At 36.8% G+C, this 24316-nt stretch overlaps 1 protein-coding gene across 1 annotated transcript; it reads right to left on the bottom strand.

The window, feature by feature from the left end:
- Positions 1 to 2358: 2358 nt before the first annotated feature.
- Kera (keratocan) lies at positions 2359 to 7649 on the bottom strand. Its single transcript, XM_055627761.1, has 2 exons — positions 6761 to 7649; positions 2359 to 2525 (listed from the first exon to the last, which is right to left on the bottom strand). Exons 1-2 carry the CDS (start codon positions 7647 to 7649, stop codon positions 2359 to 2361), a joined length of 1056 nt encoding a protein of 351 aa, XP_055483736.1.
- Between the last annotated feature and the right edge of the window lie 16667 nt (positions 7650 to 24316).

The raw sequence follows: 24316 nt of genomic DNA, 5'->3' as shown, positions 1-24316 counted from the left end.
TGCAGATTTGGAATGATTTTGTACCATGTCTCTTGATTCATTTCCCTATCTCCATTTAAACAGTACTAATTGTCTCAAGATAAATTGCTGGGCAAATATGAATACATATGCTTTTACTTATCTGTGAAAGATGCATTTAAAGAGCCACAGTGGGCAGTTGAAATCATAGCCATTACTGAACCATAAGTATTCTGTGTTATTTCATCACACGCATACCTGTGACAGAACTGAATTTATGAGTTAAGAACAGAAAGAGATTCGCAGTACTGATTAATGAAGAGAGTGATAATTATAATAATAGCAGTCTTTGATAGCAATTTATTTGATATTCCCTTCCCAGAATGTCATAGTGCACCCTCCGTATGGCTATGACTGGAGGTGACACATGCCTACAGGAAAAGGTGAGGTGAAATGAAGGATTCGGGCCGTGTGATACATGCATACAGAGAACTTAAAAAAAGAACATCATGATATTGTGACTGCAGGTCACTTACCTGAGGTGGCTACTAAGTGCTGGAAGCCTGGGTAGGGTTACTGACATGGGATACACTAGAGGAAGGGATAGTTCACTTTCTGATGGAGATGCAGCAGGGCAGCGGGAACTTCCATGATGATTCTTAGAAAGGTGTGTACATTAAAAGTAATTCTGGAATATTCCTTCTAATACTTTCCGACTACTGTGAACAACAGTAACAGAAACTACAGAAAGCCAGTGGGATATGGTCATATGTAAAGCCTGCCTTTACATAGACTTTAATTCCTTAAAAATCTCACCCCATCTGGGAGATTTTTTTCCCTTTGAATTCCCTAAAATATATTTTCAAATAACTATAATTTGAATACTTATATGTATTTTTTTGTCATGCATGCTTTCTCCAAGTCTGATAATAGTAATAACCTACATTTTTAGGATATAATTGTACATGACATAATTTTCAAAATGTATGTGCTTTAAAGTAATTTTTAAATTTTTATTTTAGCCCAATTTATTTGATTTCTTGCGTTAAGAATATTTTATTTGGCGTTAAGAATATTTTATTTGGCCTCTAATTTCACATAAATTTGAGTGTGAAAATAAACAAATAATATTTCATACCATGTTTTCTTCATGATAATTCAGTTACAAAGTTGAAAAGTTTTTGAAGGGCTTTGAAGTAGAAGAACCTACTGAACTTTTGTAGTGTTTTTACAATTGTATATGGTCTTTTCCCTATGGAAATATATGAAGTTGTTGAGAAAATCATTTGGAAAGCATATAGAAATTCATGTGCAAATTTTCATATTATATATCTGTTATTATAGTATATGAAAAATTTATAAAACTAGAATGCAACATCAAAGTGTACCTTGCTGAGGAACTAAATACTTAGTCTTTAAATACTCATCACAAACAGGGGTATTACATCATGTACTTAGAATATAATTTTTCTTTGCTTTCTGGAAGAAAAATAAGATAGGAAAACATTTCATATATGTTTGTATTCATGCTAGCAAAATAATTGAAACTATGGCACTTTCTTATTATAACATGTTCCTAAATGGAAGTTGTGAATAGTGTCCTTGGAACAAATATCACACTTCAAATTTGTTAGAAAACATTCAATCTTTTTATTTAGAAAATCACGATCAAAATAAAAGCTGAATAATTTGCACTTTGAGAGAAATTCCCATGTTAGTACAGTGCGTTTCTATGAGAACTGTGTTATAATAACTGCAAATTTTAGGGATTTTAGTTGCTGGAGAAAGTGCATAAGATCTAAGAAAAATATAGATAGGAAATGATAATAAACCACCAGTGTCTCCTGCTTTCTTATTTAATCCAAAGTGACTAGAAACTCTCTCTCTCCTGCTTTACTGTTTAATTCTAATGAGCAGGTGTCTCTTTTTATGAAGCAGTTGAATAGTAGCTTCATAATAATTATAGGAATATTTCATTTATTCATTTTCTTCAGAGCTTCCCACTGCTCTCTCATTTTTGTGCTTACAGGAAATACACATTACCTGAACAAATAAATTGGTAATATCCAAGCTAATCATTTTGAATGTGTAACAATGAAAAAAAAAAACCAAAACATTATTTGCTGTTAGTATCTGCAAAGGAAAAAAAATTGCTTTGAGTTGAGAGACTATCTCAACTCTGTGTCAGTTTTGTTAATCAGAGAAAAGCAAACTGATAGAACAGGTTTTTGTATGTCACTGACCAAAGCATCTTTGAATAGAAACAATAGCTACGCATAAAAAAATGGTGGTTGAAAACAACTTCAAATGTTGTTTGTGGCCTAAATCTAGGAGTAGCAATGAAATCTCATACCACACACATCTACTCTTAAACCAGGTTGGATTTGGTGAAGCTGTATTTTATATGATGAAAGCCTGAAGAAGCTTGAAGCATGCCACCAAATCTATTGGGATTGGTGGCTTGATTTCATTTCCATCCAGACGCAAGTAGCTCAGTTGAGGTCCGTGAATGAAGGCATCCTGTTCTGCACGCAGTGTGGTGGGACATATTACAGAGATGTTCACATCTATGGAGGCAGAGATAGCATGAGTGATTAAATTGAAACACCAGAGGATCTGGGGATCTAGACCTAGAAGGTACTACAGTGGTCCTAAGAGGCCAAATGACCTTGAACAACAAAAGCTGTAGAGCTACTAACCCATTGTCATACAAGTTACTGTGCATGTCTGTCTCAGGAAAGTAATCCAGAAAATGTGGGAAGTAACAGCTGCAGTCTCCTCGCTCTATGTTCTCCTATATACTCTATCCATACTCTATTTTAGTACGGAACATTATATAGGTAATATTTTTGAAATCAGTGATGTAGTCATGGTAAATAAGATATATGAGTGAATTTCTAAGCTTACAGGTGAGATGACACATGTCTAAATTGCCTTACTATACAAATACGGAAAATGTATTCAATATAATTCTGTATGTGACAATTACAGACATGAATCTCCCTATGTAAATATACTTAGCTGGAGAGAAAGCATTTAACAACAGTTGACATACAGAGGATTAAGATCAAGGAATATCCCATATCTATATACCTGGTATTAGTGAAAGGACAAACACCTGCCTTAGACTAGAGTTCATGGCACCAAAGAGCCATATTGAGAGAATTCTCTAGGCTGAAGGGCTGCTCTACCATCAAAATTCAGAGAATTTTGGAGAAAATGATCTCAAACACCAGTTAATATTATCTCCTTTGAAAAGAGCTCATTTTCAATAGACCCTCCTAATTTGGAACTAGTTTCTTCCCTGTGTCCTATTGGTGCAAGAAAATTCACATTAGAAGTTAGATGATTTTATACTTACATAATGGCCGTGTTGTTCAAACCTTATGTTATCTTTTGAGTTAACTTGAAATAAATAATGGCTCACATTTTGTAAATTAGCTTTGTGATCATAGTGTTTTCACATACATAATCACTTTGTCTTCACACAAACTTTATCAAGAACTATGACTACTCTTTTCACCTGCATATTATAGAAAAAGTGGGCTCAGAGTAACCCTTTCCTCTTACCTGGGATCCTTGCTCAGCAGGGATACTGTGTTTCATTTTGTGCCTTATGTAATATCCTTATAACTCTCAAACATCATATTTAGTAAATCCAAATAACTAGAATATGAGAAACAGGAGTTCTGAATATAAATATTTCCCATAAGTTAGGATTTTTCTCAGGGATTGTGGAGAAGTAAATTATTTAAGTAAATACATATTTTACATCAGATTTCACGTCGCTTGTCATATTCAGGAGAAAAACATGTTTTTCCAAAATTACATAAGAAACGTTGACTGGAAACTTCATATAAAAGTTTTGTTTCTTGGAAACAAAATAACTTTTAATAACTAGATTATGTGAAAAGAAGAACTAACTACATTAAGGATTGTTATAACACTATGTGATTCGATTGTGGTCCAGCAATTCTAACAAAAGGAATCCTTATTCTGCATTTATTTCTTTGAAAAAAACAAAAACAAAACAGGATTAGTGTGTTAAATGAAGGAACATGCCTTCCCTGGGTTTAAGGAGGGAGGCTGGAGCCTCTGCTTCTGGCTCTGCAGTTATTCTCTGTCCTTGAACAGTTACTGTCACCCAACTGTGCTTCATTTTCCTCTTTGAACTTCCCAACAATGTCACACAAGGCTCTTGGGAGGTTTTGTGTTTCTCCAACCATGAGCAAAAAGCAACAATATTGTTACAGAACTGAATGGTCTAGCTCCAAGTCAGAGCCTCTATCCATAAATACCTGGGGTTGAGGATTCCTACAACCTTCACAAAATCAGCTGCTTCAGACACATGCTGACATATAAAAATGAATAAGACATTGGAGTGTATAAACGCAGCCTCTGAAGATCCTCTGCAAAATTTCAGTGAAGGGAGGCACATGCTTCCCTTCTTAATCTTGGTTTCAATGCCAGTCTCGAGTTCCCAGCACCTGCAACTCACATGCAAAAGTCTGTACGGAATCACTTAAAATCACCTTTCTACTGCCCGTTATCTGTGAAGTTTTATTGTGGATTAGGAATGCACACACAGGAGCATAGCCTTCTCAGGAAAAACTCACAAACTTGGGGTCTTCCTTAGGCATTATGATGCTTGATGCGGCTAAACATGCTCCTGTAATGATTTTTCTATGCGGCATCTTTTCCTTCTGACTGGAGTATTAAACAGTACATTGCCTCACCACCAGAGGAAAAAGTACCTGCTGTGGTGGCAGCACGCCATTCGGTTCCAGGATTTTACACTCAAGCACATGGCAACAATAATGAAAACAAAACTGTGATACCCAAGCGTGTTCTCAGTGGAAAGGTGTTCTCATCCTGTACTGGAATGCTTACATGATCATATGCTAAATGGAACATTAGTGACTGGTAACTAGGTAGCCTAAACTTGCGACATTTACCTGGTTTCCTTCCTATAAATCATTTTTATCAACTTTCACTTCAAGACTGTACTTTAAAAAAACTCTTCAGAACCACCCCTTTGTTTTCTTACTAAACTGCTTATACCGAGACTGAAGATGAGTGCTAGGCTGTGTCCAGGAACCCTGTGGAAGGAACATGGAATCGCTCACTTCTGCCACTGGGGCTAGCCTGCCCTAACTATGAACAGGTCAAGTTCATATCAAATGTTTCCAAGAATGTACTTCTGTAACCACTTCGCCAGGCAAAAACACCTTTGCCTCAAAAGACTTCAACCTGATTCATTCTTCACTCTGTAAGTGGATACTAGACCTAAAAGATAGGATAAACATACTAAAATCTGTACACCCAAAGAAGCTAAACAAGAAGGAGGACCAGGGGGAAGATGATCCATCCTCACTTAGAAAGACAAATGGGATGGACATTGCAAATAGGAGAAAATAAGAAACAGGACAGGAGCCTACCATAGAGGGCCTCTGAAAGACTCTACCTATCAGTGTATCAAAGCAGATGCTGAGACTCATAACCAAACTTTGGGCAGAGTGCAGGGAATCTTATGAAAAAAGGGGGAGATAGTAAGACCTGGAGGGGACAGGAGCTCTAGGAGGAGAGCAACAAAACCAAATCTTCTGGGCCCAGGAGGCTTTTCTGAGACTGATACTCCAACTAAGGACCATGCATGGAGATAACCTAGAACCCCTGCTCAGATGTAGCCCATGGCAGCTCAGTATCCAAGTGGGTTCCTTAGTTAAGGGAACAGGGGACTGTGTCTGACAGGAGCTCAGTGGCTGGCTCTTTGATCACTTTCCCCTGAGGGAAGAGCAGCCTTGCTAGGCCACAGAGGAAGACAATACAGCCAGTCCTGATGAGGCCTGATAAGCTAGGGTCAGATGGAAGGGGAGGAGAACCTCCCCTATCAGTGGACTTAGAGAGGGGCAGGGAGGAGATGAGGAAGGGAGGATGGGATTGGGAGGGAACGAAGGAGGGGGCTCCAGCTGGGATACAAAGTAAATAGACTGTAATTAATATAAAATTAAAAAAGAAAGAATAACTTTTCCTCTCCATGGGTAAGTCACTAAGTCCCAGTGATTAGCAGTTCCTCAGGCACTGGTTTCCATTTCAAATAAATGAAGTCTTGAGCAGTGGTGCTAATTCTCAGTGTGTGAATTCCCAGAGCATCAGGACCATCAGGACTTGGGAAGTTGATGAAAATGCAAGATCCATTGATTCCCCAAGTTCCAGTGACTCAGAAACTCAGGGGTGGGTACCACAGCACATACTCTGAAAAGTAAGAAATCCACTCTAATGGGGGATATTTGATTGGTGATGATAGGGAAACCAGGCATCAACTCTTGTGTAATCCCTTAAATCCTATTCTACATATTACTAATGAGGTTAAGGTCACCTTATATACTTTCTTCAACAAACTTAACTCACAGAGTGTCAGGCAAGGTGGCACAAGCCTCTTGTATTCAAGGCCACCTTGAAAGACATGTTGCAGTTTACCCACAGAAGTGTCAGAATCTTTACCAACATGAAGATAGGGCTGTTTACTTTCTCCCCTACGTAAAATTACTAAGATTCAGTTTTCAATCTGGAACTTGAAGATTTGGGCATCTTGTTTTTGTTTGTTTGGTTGGTAGGTTTTTGATTTTTGTTTTAAAGCTGTATCAACAAAGATGTGTAATGAAAACTGAAAATATTTCGCCAATGCTAACAGCTCATTAATTGTGGTTAGGGGACAGCACAGTTGCTACGCCTCAAAGAGACAGAGACTAGGCATAATGGTGGACATGTTAGTCGTAGGCACATCCTTGTAGCTACTTACTTTTAATTTTGTTGTGATCGAGGTGAAGGTGTTGCAGGTTAGCATTGATTCGGGGGAAGTTTGTGAGCTGATTGTGAGACAGCTGAAGGTCTAGAATCGAGGACACATCAAAACCCCTTGATGGGAGGCCTGCATCTGATAGCTTGTTGTGGTTGAGTCTCAGGAAAGCCACTTTAGGAATCACATTGAAATAATTTTCAGGTATTCCTTCAATGGAGTTGTTGTCCAGAAACAGTTGCATGGTGTTGGCTGGTAACCTTGGGGGCATGTTCCTTAGGGAATTCTTGGCCATATTTAGCTGCATGAGGTTCTTAAGACCCTTGAAGGTATCTCTTTGGAAGGCATTATCTAACAATTTGTTATGCTGCAGATCAAGAAGGGTCAGGTTTTCCAGATTGCTGAAGGTCCCCTGAGGGATTCTGGATACCTTGTTTCTAGCTAGTTGTAATTGTTCCAAACTTCTTGGCAGTGGAGAAGGTACCTCCTCTAGCTCATTGTCTTCTAGAAACAAGAAAAGAAGCTTCTTCAGCTGGCTTAAGGCCCCCTTCTCAATCCCATAATTGGTTATTTTGTTCTTGTTTAAGTTGATCCATCTCAGCTGGGTCGCATTGGCAAATGCCTTCTCTGGTATGGTCTCTATCAGGTTGTTTTCCAGGTAGAGGTACCAGATCCTTGAAGGAATGATGGGGATTTCTGTGAGCCCTCTGTTCTCGCAGTATAAGGCAGTAGGAAAACTGGGTGGACAGAAGCATTCTTTGGGGCAGTAGAAGTCATCGTGCACGTCCCAGGCCTCCGGGTCCGGGGCTTCATAGGCCTGTCTCACATTCTGCATCCACACACTGTCTGCTATGAGTAACACCCACAGCATCAAACAGATTGAAGCTGCCATTTGTAACACCTGTAGAGTAAGCAACACACATGATCGATGGTATCTTTAAACATTGGCAGGCATCAAATTAGTAAGTATGGTTTCTTCAGAGGAAAGCTGAGAATATCAGCTGCTCATCCGTACATAGCTACTAATACACATTTACTGAGGACCCACAAAGCACTTTATAGACATTGAAACAAGTTTACAGGCACTTAGTATTCTGGGTTTAACTGAGTCATAGTGAAAGCTGAGAAATGGAAAGCAAAGTTTAGTAACGTTAAGTGTTTTTCCATTTCAAGTTATTAATTCAAGCAACTTTACTGAATCCAGTGCTGTAGTATAAAAGAACAAAATGTGGTCTAATACACGAAGTGGCTGCCCCATGCTGTTCCTAAGAGGTGTGCATCTGCGTGTACTTTTATTTTTAACCTTAAATGAGCATAACATCTGGAGGAGATTTTCCAGGTTCTTTTGGCTCTTGGACCAAAAAAGTGTAGAGATCAAAGGACAATTTAGAAGGTTATGGTGAAGGAAGGGTCTAGGATCTGAAGAAAAATTTGTGATTCATCTCTGGTTCTGAACTTTTCAGGTAAGTTTTCCTTTTGGGAAAGATATGTATAATTTTAAGTACAGGATCAGAATTAAGATGTGCAGTGAAGGAATGGAATTATGAATTCTCTCACATAACCATTATCTCATATAATTCTTATAATCTCTATCATATAGCATATCTCTATTTTGTACAAATGCAAATATATACATATATATATTTGTATATCTGTACACACACACACACACACATATATATATATATATATATATATGTATGTATGTATGTATATGTTCATGCCTGTATGTGACACAGACTTCACATAGATCTAACATATCACTTTTGGTATATGCTTATTCAGGATTATTAATCAGAATAAGGAAGAACAAGAAATATTTAGAACATATGTCAGAAATTCGTCTATATTTATATGTCCGATATATATAGTAACAATGCCCAGTTAAATACATTCTGATGTATGATCCTTTTAGAAGAGAGAAACTTTCCAAGTTGAATAATGCCAGATATAAGTCACAAAAAATACTGTCAAAAATTATGTATAGTAAATATTTATACATAAGCTTATAGCATATGTGTTACATATACATAATAAAATTTTCAGTTTCCTCAGGGTGCATTTAGCTGAACCGACTAACAATAAGCACAAACACATTTTACTGATTTTACTAGGGACATGAAGATAAAATCTTTCACTAATTTGGTCTTTCGTTTTTTCTATTAAATCTCAGAACTGCCCCTGCAAGCTGTCAGACTCCCTCTGATTGCAGAATGCTTCTCTGGACTACTTCCAACAGAGACAAGTTAATTTTTTTTTTCAGAATAAAGATTTGCATTAGTTATTGAAATTTTAACATTGCAACTTTCGAATCAGAACTCTGAATTCCAAACTAAAAGTTGTAAAAAGTACAAAATAATTTACCTTGCTTTCCAGGAATATACCGTTGAGTCCTGTGGCTGGGTTTAAGTTAGCTAAATGGGGGTAAAAGAAGGAAAAAAAATTGTTTTGAGTTTATGCTAGTAAACCTCCAATCAGTAAAAAAAAAAAAAAAAGAAAAGAAAAAAAAAAAAAAAGAAACGTATGGTGGCTGGTCACCATGAAGACCTTTTGATGTATTGTTTCCACTCTGACAGGCTTCAGGATGGCTTACCTCAGCTTTCTTGGATCATCTCCTTCCTTTTCTATTGGTCACTGCTGCTAACAGTAATGGACTGACCCAATCTTTGCTGTCGGGTTTTTAGAGTCCTCCGGAAGATGCTGGCTCCAATTTCAACCCCTCCAACAATTGCAGCACCTTGTCACCTATGTAGCTTAGCATATAAAATTTTTGCTTTTAATTACAAGAATAATTTTTTTCAATAGTCAAGACAATTTTCACTCTTACTTCATAATTCCATGGATGTTAAAATGTACTGATGTATAGATGTGAACCACCAGCCAGCAACTGAGAAATGTTAATTGTACCAAAAACAAAAAGAAATTTCAAAATGCTTTTTTTTTCCTCTAGATGATCTTTTTAAACAATTAAACATGAAAGTAAAGGCCAATATTTTCTGTTCATGTGGACATATTTTATTCATTTCTGATCTAAAACAGATGCTGGAATGTTTCAATTAAGAGAAACATATATTTGAAAGAATTAAAATAGCTATAGCTGATTTAGGTAATGAATTTGGTAATTACCTTTGTTTCACAGAATCAAGTCTGGTATCTCTGTTCTCTACTCCTTAATAATAACTTTATGTGACAATTAAAATTGGATGTCTTTTACTATTATATTTTAACACATGTTTTGCATTTGGTGACTTAAAAGGCATTCTGGTGCACTGATTTTTTTTTTCTTTAACTTTTGTCTAAGTTCTATTATATTCAAGGGGAAAATCGGTAATTCTATTGATGGAGACTGCAAACACAAATTTGTTTTATTTAGGCTCTATTCTGTTGACTGTAGTCTTTTTGTTTGAGAAATATATGTTATCCGGTGATGAAAGGCTTTAATGAGTATGAGCCACAACACTGCTCACTGAAGTTGTGTCAAAGATAGGGGTTGCTCTTGTGGAAGGACCTTTCTGAACCACTTCTTGCCATATTCCTGGCCTTAAGTGGATCAATTAGAACTCAGTTTTTATCATCTGCACAACAAGGAACTACTTCAAATGATTATAATTGTTTTAAATATGTGAAAATACAAATACCAGCCTTTCTTTGGTATTTGTGCTATACACCCAACTTCTAAATGCTTGCATAGATTAAATAAAAGGTATGATTCACACATACCTCTTCATATTCCTATAGATACACTCAGGACATACTTTTTAAAAATAAAGTGTTTTTTGTAGTTTTTATACAACTCCATTTTTCTATTCTCAGTTTCCTTTTCTTTTCTTTTTTTCCTTTTTTTTTTTCCAAATTCATGGGACATAAGTGAAATGTGATTTACAAAGTCCCAATTTTCATTTGGAGGCAAACTGATTTAAGTTGTTTCTAAACTTATTATTAGCCAAATATCTCTATGTGTCCAATAGGAAAATCAGCATATTTGACTTTGTTCTCTAGTTTATTTTCCATTTATCATTTTACTCTTTATCTACTTACCAAAATGTGGTTTCTAATTCTGTCAGTTCTCTTAAATTGCTCTGAAACATCAGCAGCAGTCTTCATAATCACTAATTTATTGAACTCTTCATGACTCACTTACTTGACTTGGGATATTACCAGATCACCTAGTTCATTAAATGTCCCTCTAATTTGATGACATCATACTTTCTTGCATATTTTTTTCTTATCATTAGATTCCTTTTGTCTGCTTCTAGAGGCTGTGATCCTTTTTTACAACATTTTTTTCTTGATTATTATTATTTAGTACAATGTATTCATTTTGTATCACAGATATAGCCCCCTCCCTCATCTCCTCCTGTTCCCACCCTCCCTTCCTATTTTATGTCCCTCCCCTAATCCACTGATAGGGGAGGTCTGTCTGACCCTAGCCTATCAGGCCTCATCAGAACTGTCTAGATTATCTTTCCCTGTGGCCTAGTTACCCCCCCCCTTTTAACACTTTGTATAATTATTAAGGTGTTTCCAAGCATTGAGATGTTCTGAGTTTCAGCCTGCTGTCCTGGGGCTTTTCCTGATGTATACACAGTTAATTCTACTCTCCAAGTCTGCCTTTCTAGTATAATTGCTCTTGAACAAGTTATCTCCAAAATAGCCTTGAAACAAAACCAGCACTACAGGATGTGTTTTTCTACCTGCTAGAAAGAAATGATAACTGTGGATAATTATTTTTTTCTTGGTCTCTTTACATATGAATTGAGACTAATACAATGGTTGATTTATAATAGCAAAACTAACCATCTGATAGACTGGCAATGGCATTTAGATAAGTCAACCTTTAAAAATGGTCAGGACATTCTATGGATTAATAAAATTAGACATAGTAGGGCTACTGTTCTGACAGTTCAGTGGATGACCATACCTTCCCACCTCAAAGTGGTTTTGTTGCTGTTGCAAACTGAGGATAATTTGCCTAATCACAACTCTCAGGACCTATCTGAAATAAAGATAGGCCGCAGTTGCTTCATTGGTAGCAGTGACTATCATAGGGATTTTCCTTTATAATTTACATGGATGCCTTGTGTCTAAATTAAAGTGTTTTCAATTGAATCTCATATCATGAACATTTATTTACAATTAGCTTTAACATCAAAGATGTGGATTTTCTTCATTATGAAGATTATTCAAATTTTCCACCGAGCCTACTAAACTCTGATTAGATCAAAGTCACAGCACACCCTTTGTTGAAATACTGTTGCTCTGGATACTTTTATGAGTAATGCAACCCTGAACCTGGGCCTGTAGGATCAGTGTACTCTAGAGATTCATTTTGCTCTTCTCCATGTTCTAGATTTCATCTTCCAAGCTAGTTGCCTGAGTACTTCCTCCATCTATTTTTATTTCTTTGAAGAGCTTACATGCTTCAAAATATACTTATTCAAGCTACCCAGTTCCCCGACATTTTGAATGGGCAGAATACTAATGTGAAGTAATATTTCTGTAAGGTTTTGGAGATGTTCAAAGAAGCATAATAATGAATTTCAATAGTTTACGTCATAAAATATTAATATTTTTTTCTTCTTCAAAATTTGCTCTCTTTCTGTATGAAAAAAAATTTCAGATTTTTCATAATATGTTAGCTCTTCGAGAGAGTCTTTGAGCCTGGGGGTTCATATTTATGCAGACTAAAGAGTTTTTTCCCCCCTATTCTTTTTTTATGAAAGTCTCAGAAAAATAAAACTTCCTGGCCAAAGTATAGAGTTCTCTTATCACATATGTTCAAATTCCTGTCTTAAAAGTCATTATGTTGTGTGTGTGTTTCATACCGGGGGAGACCTGCTCTTTTGTTAAAGTAAATGAAAAAGGAGTGGATAACAGAAGAGAGTGAGAGGGAATGGGTGGAATGGAGGAAGGAAAAACTGTAGTCAGGATGCAATATAGGAGGAAAGAATAATTTTTTAAATTATTATTTTTTTCTCTTTAAAATTTTTTATTTAAAAATATTTTTCACACAATATATTTTTATTATGCTCTTTCCCTATACAAACCTTTCTCAGTTTGTCTTCCTACCTCCTTACCCACTTAACTTTGTATTGTCTCTTTCTCTCAAAAAAAAAAAAAAGCAGGAAGAAAGCCAAATAAACCAGAAATCAAAACAAATAAACTGAACAAAAATCAATATGACAAAAAGTACCAAAACAAAACAAAAAATGCACACACAAAAAATAGAGTATTTTTCTGTGTGTGTGTGTATGTGTGTGTGTATGTGTGTGTTACCCAACTACTTTCGGGTGTGGGACCTGCCCCACAGGATGGTTGACCTCCCAGTGACCTTCCATTGGAGAAAATGGATATTTCCTTTCCCAATAATTGAAACTGAAAATAGCTTCTTGGTTAAGCTTCTTGGTAAGATTTTGAGAGGTTTTCCCATCTCAATGTTGGGACTTTGTCATTTTTGATCCTTTCCATGTCTTGTACATTGCTGCCGCACATCTGGGACTTCATATGTGTCAGTCATTTTGCTTCTGGAAGAATTTTATTGTATTTTGTGGATTTCATTAACTTTTGTTTTCTAACCTGTTGTGTTGTACCTAACAGTTACTATGGGAAGATGTTCCTTACTTATCCTGTTCAAAAATTCTTTGTTTTTAGGTAGTTACTATGTTCAGGATGTTCTTGTGCAGTGTTTCAGGAATTACATAAAGCTTTATTGGTTACTTGACATAATTTTACTTTTTTCATGCTTCACTAATTTTGATTTTACTGTCTATATACAAAAATGAACCCACATGTATGCATATATACTTACATATGTGCATTCATACATATGTACATACACATACATAATGTATAAATTAACAAAAAGTTAACACATTCCTTCTTACTATATATTTGTAGCTGTGGATTTTATATTTCTGCTCACGCGAATTTTCACTGTAATTATGAATTAAAAGCACAGTTCAGCCTTTCTGTGTGAAAGTGAACTGAGGCTGTACTGATTCCCAAATGAATTCAAACATTGTAGTGACCCTGTTATTTCTAAGCTTCTAACATGTCATTTATTATTTATTACTCAAGTGGTGCCAGTTGCTCTAGGATTCAACAAAGGCTTTCATTACTGGACTTCAAAATACAAATAAATGTAGTTTTGTAAATTCCCTGAGCTGTGACCAGTATATTTTGCTTTGGGTTCTCAGATCCTCTCCACTTTTCTACAAAGAGAGACTTCACACCAGAACTTGTGAAGGTTATGGGAAAATAGAAACCAGTTAATGTCAATCTTATCCCACTATACTTCTGAAGGAATTTCTTAGAAGGCATTGTTCCATAACTATGCAAAGAATAGATATACTCTTGCTGTCCTCAGCCTCTTACCCAACAGCTTGTTCTGATCACTCCAATCCAAAACAATGTTACCACAGCAATCCACATTCAATTTTCTTATGTGTTTTCTTCTCGATCTTGTGATTTACAGAAAGTCCTGACATACTTGCCTTTGTGTTTTAAGAGAGGGACAGCAGCGAAAAGCACTAGCAACTACTCCATTCTATGGCCTTGTATATTTTGTACTTGCTGATTCATGTCTGTGAGCACCTCTTATTGGCAGATGGGAAAATAATGTATGTCTCAACAGCAAGAACCCAGATATTATGCAATAACTGCTAGGGTCTGGTTGCTCAAAATATTAATTTACTATAGATAGGAAGGCTGTGAGTAGAAAATTAGAATTCTAAATCTCCAATTGAGACTTACCAATAGGTAAATTTAATGCTCTCATCGAAAGCATACTCTTTGAACATCCTTTAATGTTCTGGATAGTAAATAATGAGATACATTTGACCTCAACTATCTTCATAGTTTTCCTGTCATGTGATTCCTCAAAGTGAACAATTTCTTGGGAGGGCATTGTCCTATAGTGATATCTTGCCTTTAAAAACCAATAAGACTGTGCTTTCCATGGCAATGTAAACATTGTTTGGTGAATTGTTTTCACTTTGAAGAGTTGTGTTACCTTTTCTTTAGAACCCCAAACCTTTCTAATAAACCAATGACTTGGCTGACTTGCTATATTCCTCTGTATTTATTGCCAAACTTAGTGGGTGCTGACATCCAACTTTTTTTTTAGATTTGTTTATTAATTATTTACACAGCATTCTGCCCACATATATGCCTCCATGCCAGAAGAGTGCAGCAGATCTCATAGATGGTTGTGAGCCACCATGTACTTCTGGTAATTGAACTCAGGACATTTGGAAGAGCAGCCAGTGTTCTTAACCACTGAGCCATCTCTCCAGCCCGACATCTGACTTCTTAATCAATGTCTTCAGCTACGATTTACCCTGTAAATTGCATGGCATAATGTCATGTTGTATGGTATTCCTGAAGACTGAAATATTGAACAAGGGAGTCAAAACAATTCAGGAATAATATGGCATGATCACATGGTTATAGACAGCAGGTTGCCTCTGGTAATTGTGTTTATTAGAATAGACCAGAAAGACATTTTCAGAACACCAAGATCTGTGATAGGTTGGACTACACATGGAACAAAATTCTAGAAGGAGTTGCCATCTGGTTAAACTTGTGGGAAATCCTTCTATATCTTCTAAGATTGTTCAGTGAATACACTGGCAGACATTAGATTTAGAGGAGAGTTTTAAAACATTACCTTTTTTATTTTCTTAAAGATTGTACGTACTTTTTGATAAATATATTTTATTATATATATTCTTTCATGCAATATATCTCAGCCCAAGTATTTTATTACCCCTCTGTCCAGTCTCTAATCCCACAACATTTTTCCCATTCTCTCAGGATGTTCAATGAGCCTTGGAGGAGTAGGTATCAATGAGAAACTTACAGATGAATACTCAGCAGTCAGTCATTCTCAGCACCTTAACTATAATGAGTGTCTACACCAAATACCACCCACCACAAGAAGCAGCTTGGAAGAGTCTTTACTCCATGAGCCAGAGAACCCACAGGAGAAATCAATCATTTTGGCATGTGGTCTATTCCAACTGTGCTTGCAAAAAATTTGAGAAGTTTGTATCAGAAAGATAGAAGTTGAATAGGGGAAATCTTGTGCTTGAAACCAAAAATTCACTTCTATGGGACTGTGAAGTGACTGCTGTCTCAAGATTAGTTATGTTTAAAAATGTAGATTTCTTCTTCAGGACACAATTGCTTTGGTAAACATATGCTTGGTTCTTTCAGGGAAAGAATAAGCTAAGACAATAAATGAAAGCATGTGCTTGTGATATCACGAAGAGTTAATTTTTTGACTCACAGCACCCTCCTCTTCATTCCAGTCCCATGATTTGAATGATGTATTGGCAAGAAGCAGAAAGTCTGCCTAATATGCCGTAATAATCTAATAAACTATTTTGAAGAAGAAAGGTTGATAATTTGAACAACAGAATCCAACATCTTCATGTAAAATAATGAAAACCAGATTATTTGACATAAATTCCGGTTACCAAATTAAATTCAATTCACTCTTTTTTTTTGGTTTCTTATCTCAGACTATCCTAATATTTAGTAAGTCCATAACCCATTTAAAGTAATGTTTTCACTCCAAGATTTCTCATTTGAATGGTAGCAGTCTTTCATTATAGGAACTGAGGAACATCAACGACTGAGGAGAGGAATCATGAAAGAAATCATTTCTTTTAAATTCGTGACTTGAGGGAATATACCCCCTTTAACCAATTGTGGGATTGCTTTGACAATCCATTTTCATGAGCCTTCTGCAAATGAGAAAGTTCAGTAGGGATTGGATTCACAGGCCCTCCTGCCATCTGGATCCTATTGTGTGATTCCAGTTGCATTTCTAGAAGCCCTTTCCAGAACAATGCTTAATTATTTGACTGTATGACAAGATAAAGTACCTTCACCCTAAACCAGAATGCACGTTTGAGTTTTTAGTTCTGTCATTCTGCAATGGAAATACATAAGAGACTCATTTTTAAAATGATTTCATGAAATCAGTAAGCTTTAAGTCCTGAATTTGATCTGAGAGTTTGGAGACCTGAACTTCTTAGTCCTTTTGTTTCCAGCAGTTCCATAGACCCTTAGACAAAGCTATCTGCCCATAATCTTGTTTCAAATCCTTCAGAGCCTCATCTTCAAGCAAAGTATCAACAGGTGATGCCTCTCTTCTGTGGAAGTCATCTTTCAGACTCTCATTCTTATTTAACTTGGGCGGCTTCACTTTGATTATATATATATATATATATATATATATATATATATATATATATATATATATATGATTATATATATATATATATATATATATATAAACTTTGCATCTAACCCATAAATTTAATACACAACCTTCAATCTGATGCTAACAACATTATTTTTTAATGTCATTATTGAGCATGGTTCCGGGATATAAGCACCAGAATGAAACTGTGGTGTTTTAAGAAAAGAGAAGTTTCTCTGAAAGTGTTTATAAGGAATAGAATAACAGAAATACAGCTTATTACTTGACTTGAAAACAGACAGAAAACAGGAGGTTCCTGGGAAATTGAATTGATTTGGCCAGTGGGTCTCTGTCATTGCTGATATCATTGGCAGCAGAGGGTCCCACTGATAGCCAGCCAATGGATCTAGTTTAAGAACAAGAAGCTGGAGATGTTTGCCCCAACCTGGCCATCGGAGGGCAGGGAGAGGAGAAATATTTGTGGGCTGCTGAGTCTCACCGGCACTGTAACCAAGGAGTCCTTTAGTTACACGACAAGCTATTGGACTTAGGATAGATGAAGTGACTGTGTGTGTGTGTGTGTGTGTGTGTGTGTGTGTGTTTGTGATGTACATGATGTGTGCATGCCAACTCTTGTATATGGAGGTCAGATGACACTGAGGGTGATGGTCTTATCCTTTACCTTTTCCCAGGAGGAATGTCTTTGCTGTTCACTGTTGTGTATGCTAGTCTATTTGCTCAGTACACTTCTGGGATTCTCCTTTCTCTGCTTCCCACCTCACCATGGCAGCACTGAGATTACAAACAGGTGCCACAGTGCCCAGATTTACAGGGGGCTCTAGGAATTCCAATCACATCCTCATACTTATGCAACAAGCGCTTACTCACTGAGCCATCTCTCTGGCCCCTGAAGCATATGTCTTTAAACAAGTGATACACAATAACCAGATTAAAATGGTGATTCAGACTCCTGTTGCCGCATGGGACCTATCTATGGTTTATTTTCGTACTGCTCCAGGACTCCCTCTTCGTCATATACCCACATGTCACCTGCTGCAGTCTTCTCTATCTGACTCCAGTTTTCTGAATTTGCAGTAATGGCAGTAGTTTTTTCAAACTTTACTTGTTTTATGTGTTCACACAACACGACACACACTTATTGAGGCTTATACTTTTACCATATTACCTATCTCCATTTAGAGGAAGGTCATTTTCCTATGCTCCTGGACTCAAACAATTTCTAATTCTTTCCATATCTGTTTCCTAAGCTGAAATCTCTTTGACGCTTGACATCTTTCTTTTTTTCTGTTTTTCTTCTTTCTTTCTTGCTTGCTTTTTCCTCAATAATTGTAATTGTGTCAGGACATCATTGGTGCGTCTAAGAGCAATAAGAAATTATATTTAGTCAATAAATAGGTTCATACCGTTACCTTCCAATCTAAATAACTTTAAGTAACTTCTACTCTTAATCTTAATGTCTGTATTTATTTTGTTGTTCTAGGGATAGAATTTAGGGCTTGTCTATGCTAGGTAAACATTCTACTGCTGAGCTTTATCTTCAGCAGTCTTTTCAATTTTGAGCTCTGATTTTTCTAACTCATTTGCATTGCAAGAATGAGTTATGAAAAATACAGTATTTAATAATAATGATTGGCATATTTATTCTTATTGCAACAGAAATTTTCAGTTCTACAGTATGTAACTATCATCTAGAACTAAACAATGCAATCACCCTCTTTATAGATACTTAATTCTCTTTATTTCTCTGTTTTTATTTTTGTTTTGTTTTATACACTGTTATTAAAATTTATGATAAAATTATCATTGAAAAGCAGCTAGAATATCTTATAACATTTTTCTGTTTATTGTCTTGTTGAAATACTTGTTCATGTCTCTGACTAGTGATAGTTTTTATATCTTCTATGTTCATAATTTTAGGTGAGATGTTATTTCTTTTTGTACTAAGAACAGCCTATTCTTAGATGAGAACTTAGAAGAAGTAACTTAAAGAAACACAAGGAAGCCAGGTGCTTGATGCCCTCTAGGGTCCCAATAGATACAGATATTAAGGAAGTATAATAAAGTTCTACTTTTCTTGTGTAAAACTCTTGAATTTCCTGAGTTAACTAAATAAAATGGGTGTTTCTTCCTCTGTGTTGGTTTCAGGAGAGTAATGGGGATTCCAGAAACACTGTGAATTTTCTTTATTGAATTTTAGGAAATAAACTGCACTGACATTAATATAGTAGATAGATTTCCCTTCTACATTGGGAAAATAGGAACAAAGTGACTGTAGTTGTGCGGTGAAGGGCTGACCCTGAGGAATTTGTTCCATATCCACATTTTAAAGTTTTCTGTTCATAAAAGAGAAAAAAATTGACAAATGAAGATTCCCATTTAAAAAAAAATCCCATAGATTATTTTCATCTCTCATAGGGTGAGCAGATATTTGTAATTTTATATTGTTAATCTAATCATTCTTGTTAAATTATTGTGTAAATAAGCAACACAACACAGGGTAAAAACAACCATATAATATAGGTATACTGGGAGAAAAGTAAGAATGAAAAGCAAGAGGAGTTGAGAAATTTCTTCAGGAATGTCAAGAAAGAGTGAATGTCAAATGCTCATTCCTCAATTTGTTTTAAGTGATTTGAAATTGGATGATAGTCACTAATGGACTTAATATAAGTTTCTATTTGATAAGAGTAAACAATGTGAAATATGGGAACTTGAATGAAAAACAAGTAGAAAGACTGTTTTTAAAGAGTGGACAAAAGTTTTCAAAACACAAACTGATTTTTCAGCTCTAAATTAAATCAACTCAAGTTGGTAGTCCTTTATAAACGTCCATTATACAATCTCCCATCTTCAGCAAAAGACTGTAGAAACCAAAAGGCATGGTCCCACGAATCAAACTCTGGTCAAGCTGCTTATTCACTTGCTTCCTCAAAAACCCTAGAGTAAAAAGCCCACACAAAGTCACTGTGGCATAGTTACTATTAATTAAGAGGTCATTGTATGTATAAGTACAAAAGCTTATGCTAGTATATTAGATGAGCTAAGACCATAGCACTTCTGATATTATTTAAGACTCTTTTAATTTTTTTTTATTAATTACAGTTTACTTACTTTGTATCCCAGCTGTAGCACTCTCCCTCACCCCCTCCCAATCCTATCCTCCCTCCAGAGTCAGTTTTTATAATCAATCTCTCTCTCATTTCTCTCTCTCTCTCTCTCTCTCTCTTTCTCTCTCTTTCTCTCTCTCTCTGTCCCTGTGTGTGTGTACAGTGCCTGCAGAAGCCAGAAAAGGGTGATAGATTTTTCTGGAGCTGAAGTTAAAAGCCATAGTGAGCCAGGCAATATGGATACCGAGAATCAAATTCATGCCCTTCACATGAGGAATATGAGTTCTGAACTCATATGAACTCCTAAGCCATTTCTCTATCCCCAGTACTTAACTATAATTTTCGTGATTTTTTTTAACTTTTATTAATTACACTTTATTCATTTTGTATCCCCTTCATAAGCCCCTCCCTCATCCCCTCCTGATCACACCCTCCCTTCTTCACGCATGCCCCTCCCCAAGTCCACTAATAGGGGAGGTCCTCCTCTCCTTCCTTCTGATCTTAGTCTATCAGATCTCATCAGAAGTGGCTGCATTGTCATCTTCTGTGGCCTGGTAAGGCTGCCCCCCCCCGCCCTCAGGGGGAGGTGATCAAAGAGCAGGCCAATCACATTATGTCAGAGGCAGTCCCTCTTCCCATTACTATGGAACCCACTTGGATACTAAACTGCCATAGGCTACATCTGTGCAGGGGTCTTAGGTTATCTCCATGCCTGGTACTTGGTTGGATTATGAGTCTCTGGGAAGACCCCTGTGTTCAAATTTTCTGGTTCTGTTGCTCTCCTTGTGGAGTTTCTGTCCTCTCCAGATCTTACTATTTCCCACTTCTTACATAAGATTCCATGCACTCTGCCCAACAGTTGGCCATAAGTCTCAGCGTTTGCTTTGATAGTCTGCAGGGCAGAGCCTTTCAGAGGCCCTCTGTGGTAGGTTCCTAGGTTGTTTCCTGTTTTCTTCTTCTTCTTATGTCCATCCTCTTTGCCTTTCAGGATGGGGGTTGAGCATTTTAGTCAGGGTCCTCTCTCTTGATTAGTTTCTTTAGATGTACAGTTTTTAGTAGGTTTATCCTATATTATATGCCTATATGAGTGAGTATATACCATATGTGCCTTTCTGCTTCTGGGACAGCTCACTCATCTAGGACAGCCAAGCCACACAGAGAAACTAATATAATACTAAATTAGTACAAATCATAGAATTTGGCCATATGTGATGTTCATATGGCAAATTTTTCATAGACTTTTATCTATCATATCATTTTAATTGACCCGAGAGTCTTTTTCTCACACTTACTACTTCAGGTTTTATGGGTATGCATAGAAAAGGGTCTTTTCTGAGACTGACACTCAAACAAGGACCATCTATGGATATAACCTAGAACTTCTGCTCAGATGTGGCCCGTGGTAGCTCAGTAAAACTCAAGTAGTTTTCCAAAGTAAGGGGAACACAGACTATTTCTAACAGGATCTCAAGGGCAGGCTGTTTGACACCCCCCCCCCCAGGGGAGGAGCAGTCTGTTAGGCTACAGAGGAGGACTTTGCAGCCAGCCCTGAAGGTACCTGATAAAACAGGGTCAAATGAAAGGGGAGGAGGTCCTCCCCTATCAGTAGACTTGGAAAGGGGCAGGGAGGAGACCAGGGAGGGAGTGCGGGGTTGGGGAGGGAATGAGGGAGCGGGATACAGCTGGGACACAGAGTTAACAAAATGTAACTAAAAAGAAAAATAAAATTTAAAAAAAAAAACAAAACAAAACAAAACAAAAAGAACTTGCTAAATGGCTTTATCCTTCTTAATTACCAAGTTAGGACCAATACCAAATCAAATTTAATACACACACTCCAATCTTTCTGAAGAGAAACCTGACCAGTCATGCCCTGTGAGATAGCACAAGAGCCAAGAGTAGCCTAAGCCTTTGAAATAGCATTCGCATGGGAAACTTGACACTCTAAAGAAAAAACTGACAGACTGGCTTTCCAAAAATATTTTTCCTGCTTCTGAAAACCCAGAATATTTTTTTTTTCATATTTGACTGAAACTTTGTAGAGAGCTCAAGGTTTTCATAGAGAGTTAGTCACAGAAATGACATGATTGTTTTGTTTTCTCTTGGATGTTTTCCATTGTAATCAAAGTTATTCTTAATATCTGCTTGCAATTTCACTGAAGAGAATTAAAACAGAAAGGAGGTAAAATTGACAGGAGTGAAAATGGCCAAGCCTACACATTTTATAGAAAAGAATTCTTATAAAGTAAAACAGCACTGGTGGAATCTGAAGGGAACTGGCAGGGGTTTGTGCCACCAAATATTTATTTTCCCCTTGTGTAGAGAATCATAGATTTTATTTGAAGTCAGAGATTTAGAAAGGACTAGCCACATGACTTGAGACGTGTTTTACAGATTTGTTTCAGGCCAGCAACTTCAGTTTAAATACTCCCAGCCAAAAGACTGTAAATATTTTTACTGTTAAGTTCATCTTCATCTGCTGAGAAAGCCTTTAGTCTGTTGGTTTCAGAGCTACAAACTCCCTCTCCTCATTTCTAGAATTTCAGCCATAAACTTTATTCAAGAATATGTGAATTATTTGGATTTTCAAGTCTGATGTAAAATGAATCACATTACCTTTAACACATGAATTCTGTAAATTTTGGGGAGAGTGCCCAAAAGTAATTTGAAACATATACCTTAACTTTTCCCCTAAGTTTTCAGAAGGGAGGAAGAGCTGTTTAACCTCAAATTGCAGGGAGTACCTTTCATAGATAATCCAGACAATCCAGTCAGACAATGCTTACTGGTTAAAAGAAGCACTTTTCATACACGAACATCCCTTTTAGATTTTCTGTGTCCTTGCAATTCCCTTACCTCAGAGATTCTTAAAACCTGGGAAGTTTCATGTTACTAATCCCCAATTTTAGAAGTCTCATTAAGTAAAGTCAAGAGGAAGTTAGACCATCCAGCCTTCCATCAGGGATACAGTGTGGGCTTGGTTAGAGCTGCCAAACACAACTCGGTACAAACTTGCTTAATTGTTTTTTATTAAACTCTAACTTTCCCTCTTGACCATTTTCTTTTTCTCCTTGTTTCTTAGGTAGGCAGATCTGGGGCCAGAATATTCAAAGCCATTCTACATATATTATAATTGCCTAGAAAAAAGTTGCTGTTGCTTTAGGAGGCAGAAAAGTTTATGAAGCTTGCTCTGTCTTTCACCTATGAAATGCAGCCCTATTGTCCTTTAACATTTAGAACTTTCCCCGGCCAATAAGAGGGAAAAGAAAGAGTGGAGAAATCTTCACCTAACACTGCTGCCAGTTGGCTGAAATGCTGATATGGGATTGTAACAAAAACCTGTGTTTTTTCCTTGCCATTTTCACCAGATGGAATCTATTAGAGCAGTCCACTTCTAAAAGGCTCTTGGGCTGGGCAGGGTGGAGTAAATAGACAAAGTGTCAGCTCTCGTGGTGACAATCCCTGTTTCTAGGCATTGCAGCTGTGTCTCAGGGCATAGATAAATAAAGCTGCACAAAGTACTAATTAGTTGTTACCATTAATCCATGTTGCTCTTTCCTTTGTTTGATTGAGCTTTTTCCCTGGACACAGAGAGAGGAAAAATCACTCTTTTCCCAAGTGGCCCAGCACAGATGTGTTGGCTTATTCAGCAGATTGCAGTGACGGTAGCAAGGAACTTCTTATCCCCCGAATCAAGGACACATTTTTAATGTATTATCCTTGATAATCACTTGAATAAATGAAGAATAACACCTCTTCCATATAATCAATGTTCTAAATGGGTTGCTAAGAGCTGTGAAGCAAACACAAATAGATTAAAACAAGCAAAAACCTGGCTCCTATTGAGTACTTTAATTTTCTGTTTATTTTCTGGTTTGGATGGTTCAATAAAATCCCTCTTATTTTCTCTACCTACACATTTTTTAATTTATTTTTTATTAATTACAGTTTATTCACTTTGTATTCCACTGTAGCCCCCTCCCTTACCCCCTCCCAAGCCCACCCTCCCTCCCTCTTCTCCACGCACTAGTAGGAGAGGTCCTGCCCCCCTTCCATGTGATCCTAGTTTATCAGGTTTCATCAGGAGTGGCAGGATTGTCTTCATCTGTGGCCTAGTAAGGCTGCACCTTCCTCAGGGGTAGGTGATAAAAGAGCAAGCCACTGAGTTCATGTCAGAGGCAGTCCCTGTTCCCATTACTAGGGAACCCACTTGGACACTGA

Source organism: Psammomys obesus, unplaced genomic scaffold (assembly GCF_907164565.1).
Source record: "Psammomys obesus unplaced genomic scaffold, mPsaObe1.curated_primary_1811, whole genome shotgun sequence".
Taxonomy (NCBI): domain Eukaryota; kingdom Metazoa; phylum Chordata; class Mammalia; order Rodentia; family Muridae; genus Psammomys; species Psammomys obesus.
The sequence above is the reverse complement of the archived record's forward strand: the minus strand, read 5'-3'. Positions and strand labels throughout refer to the sequence as shown.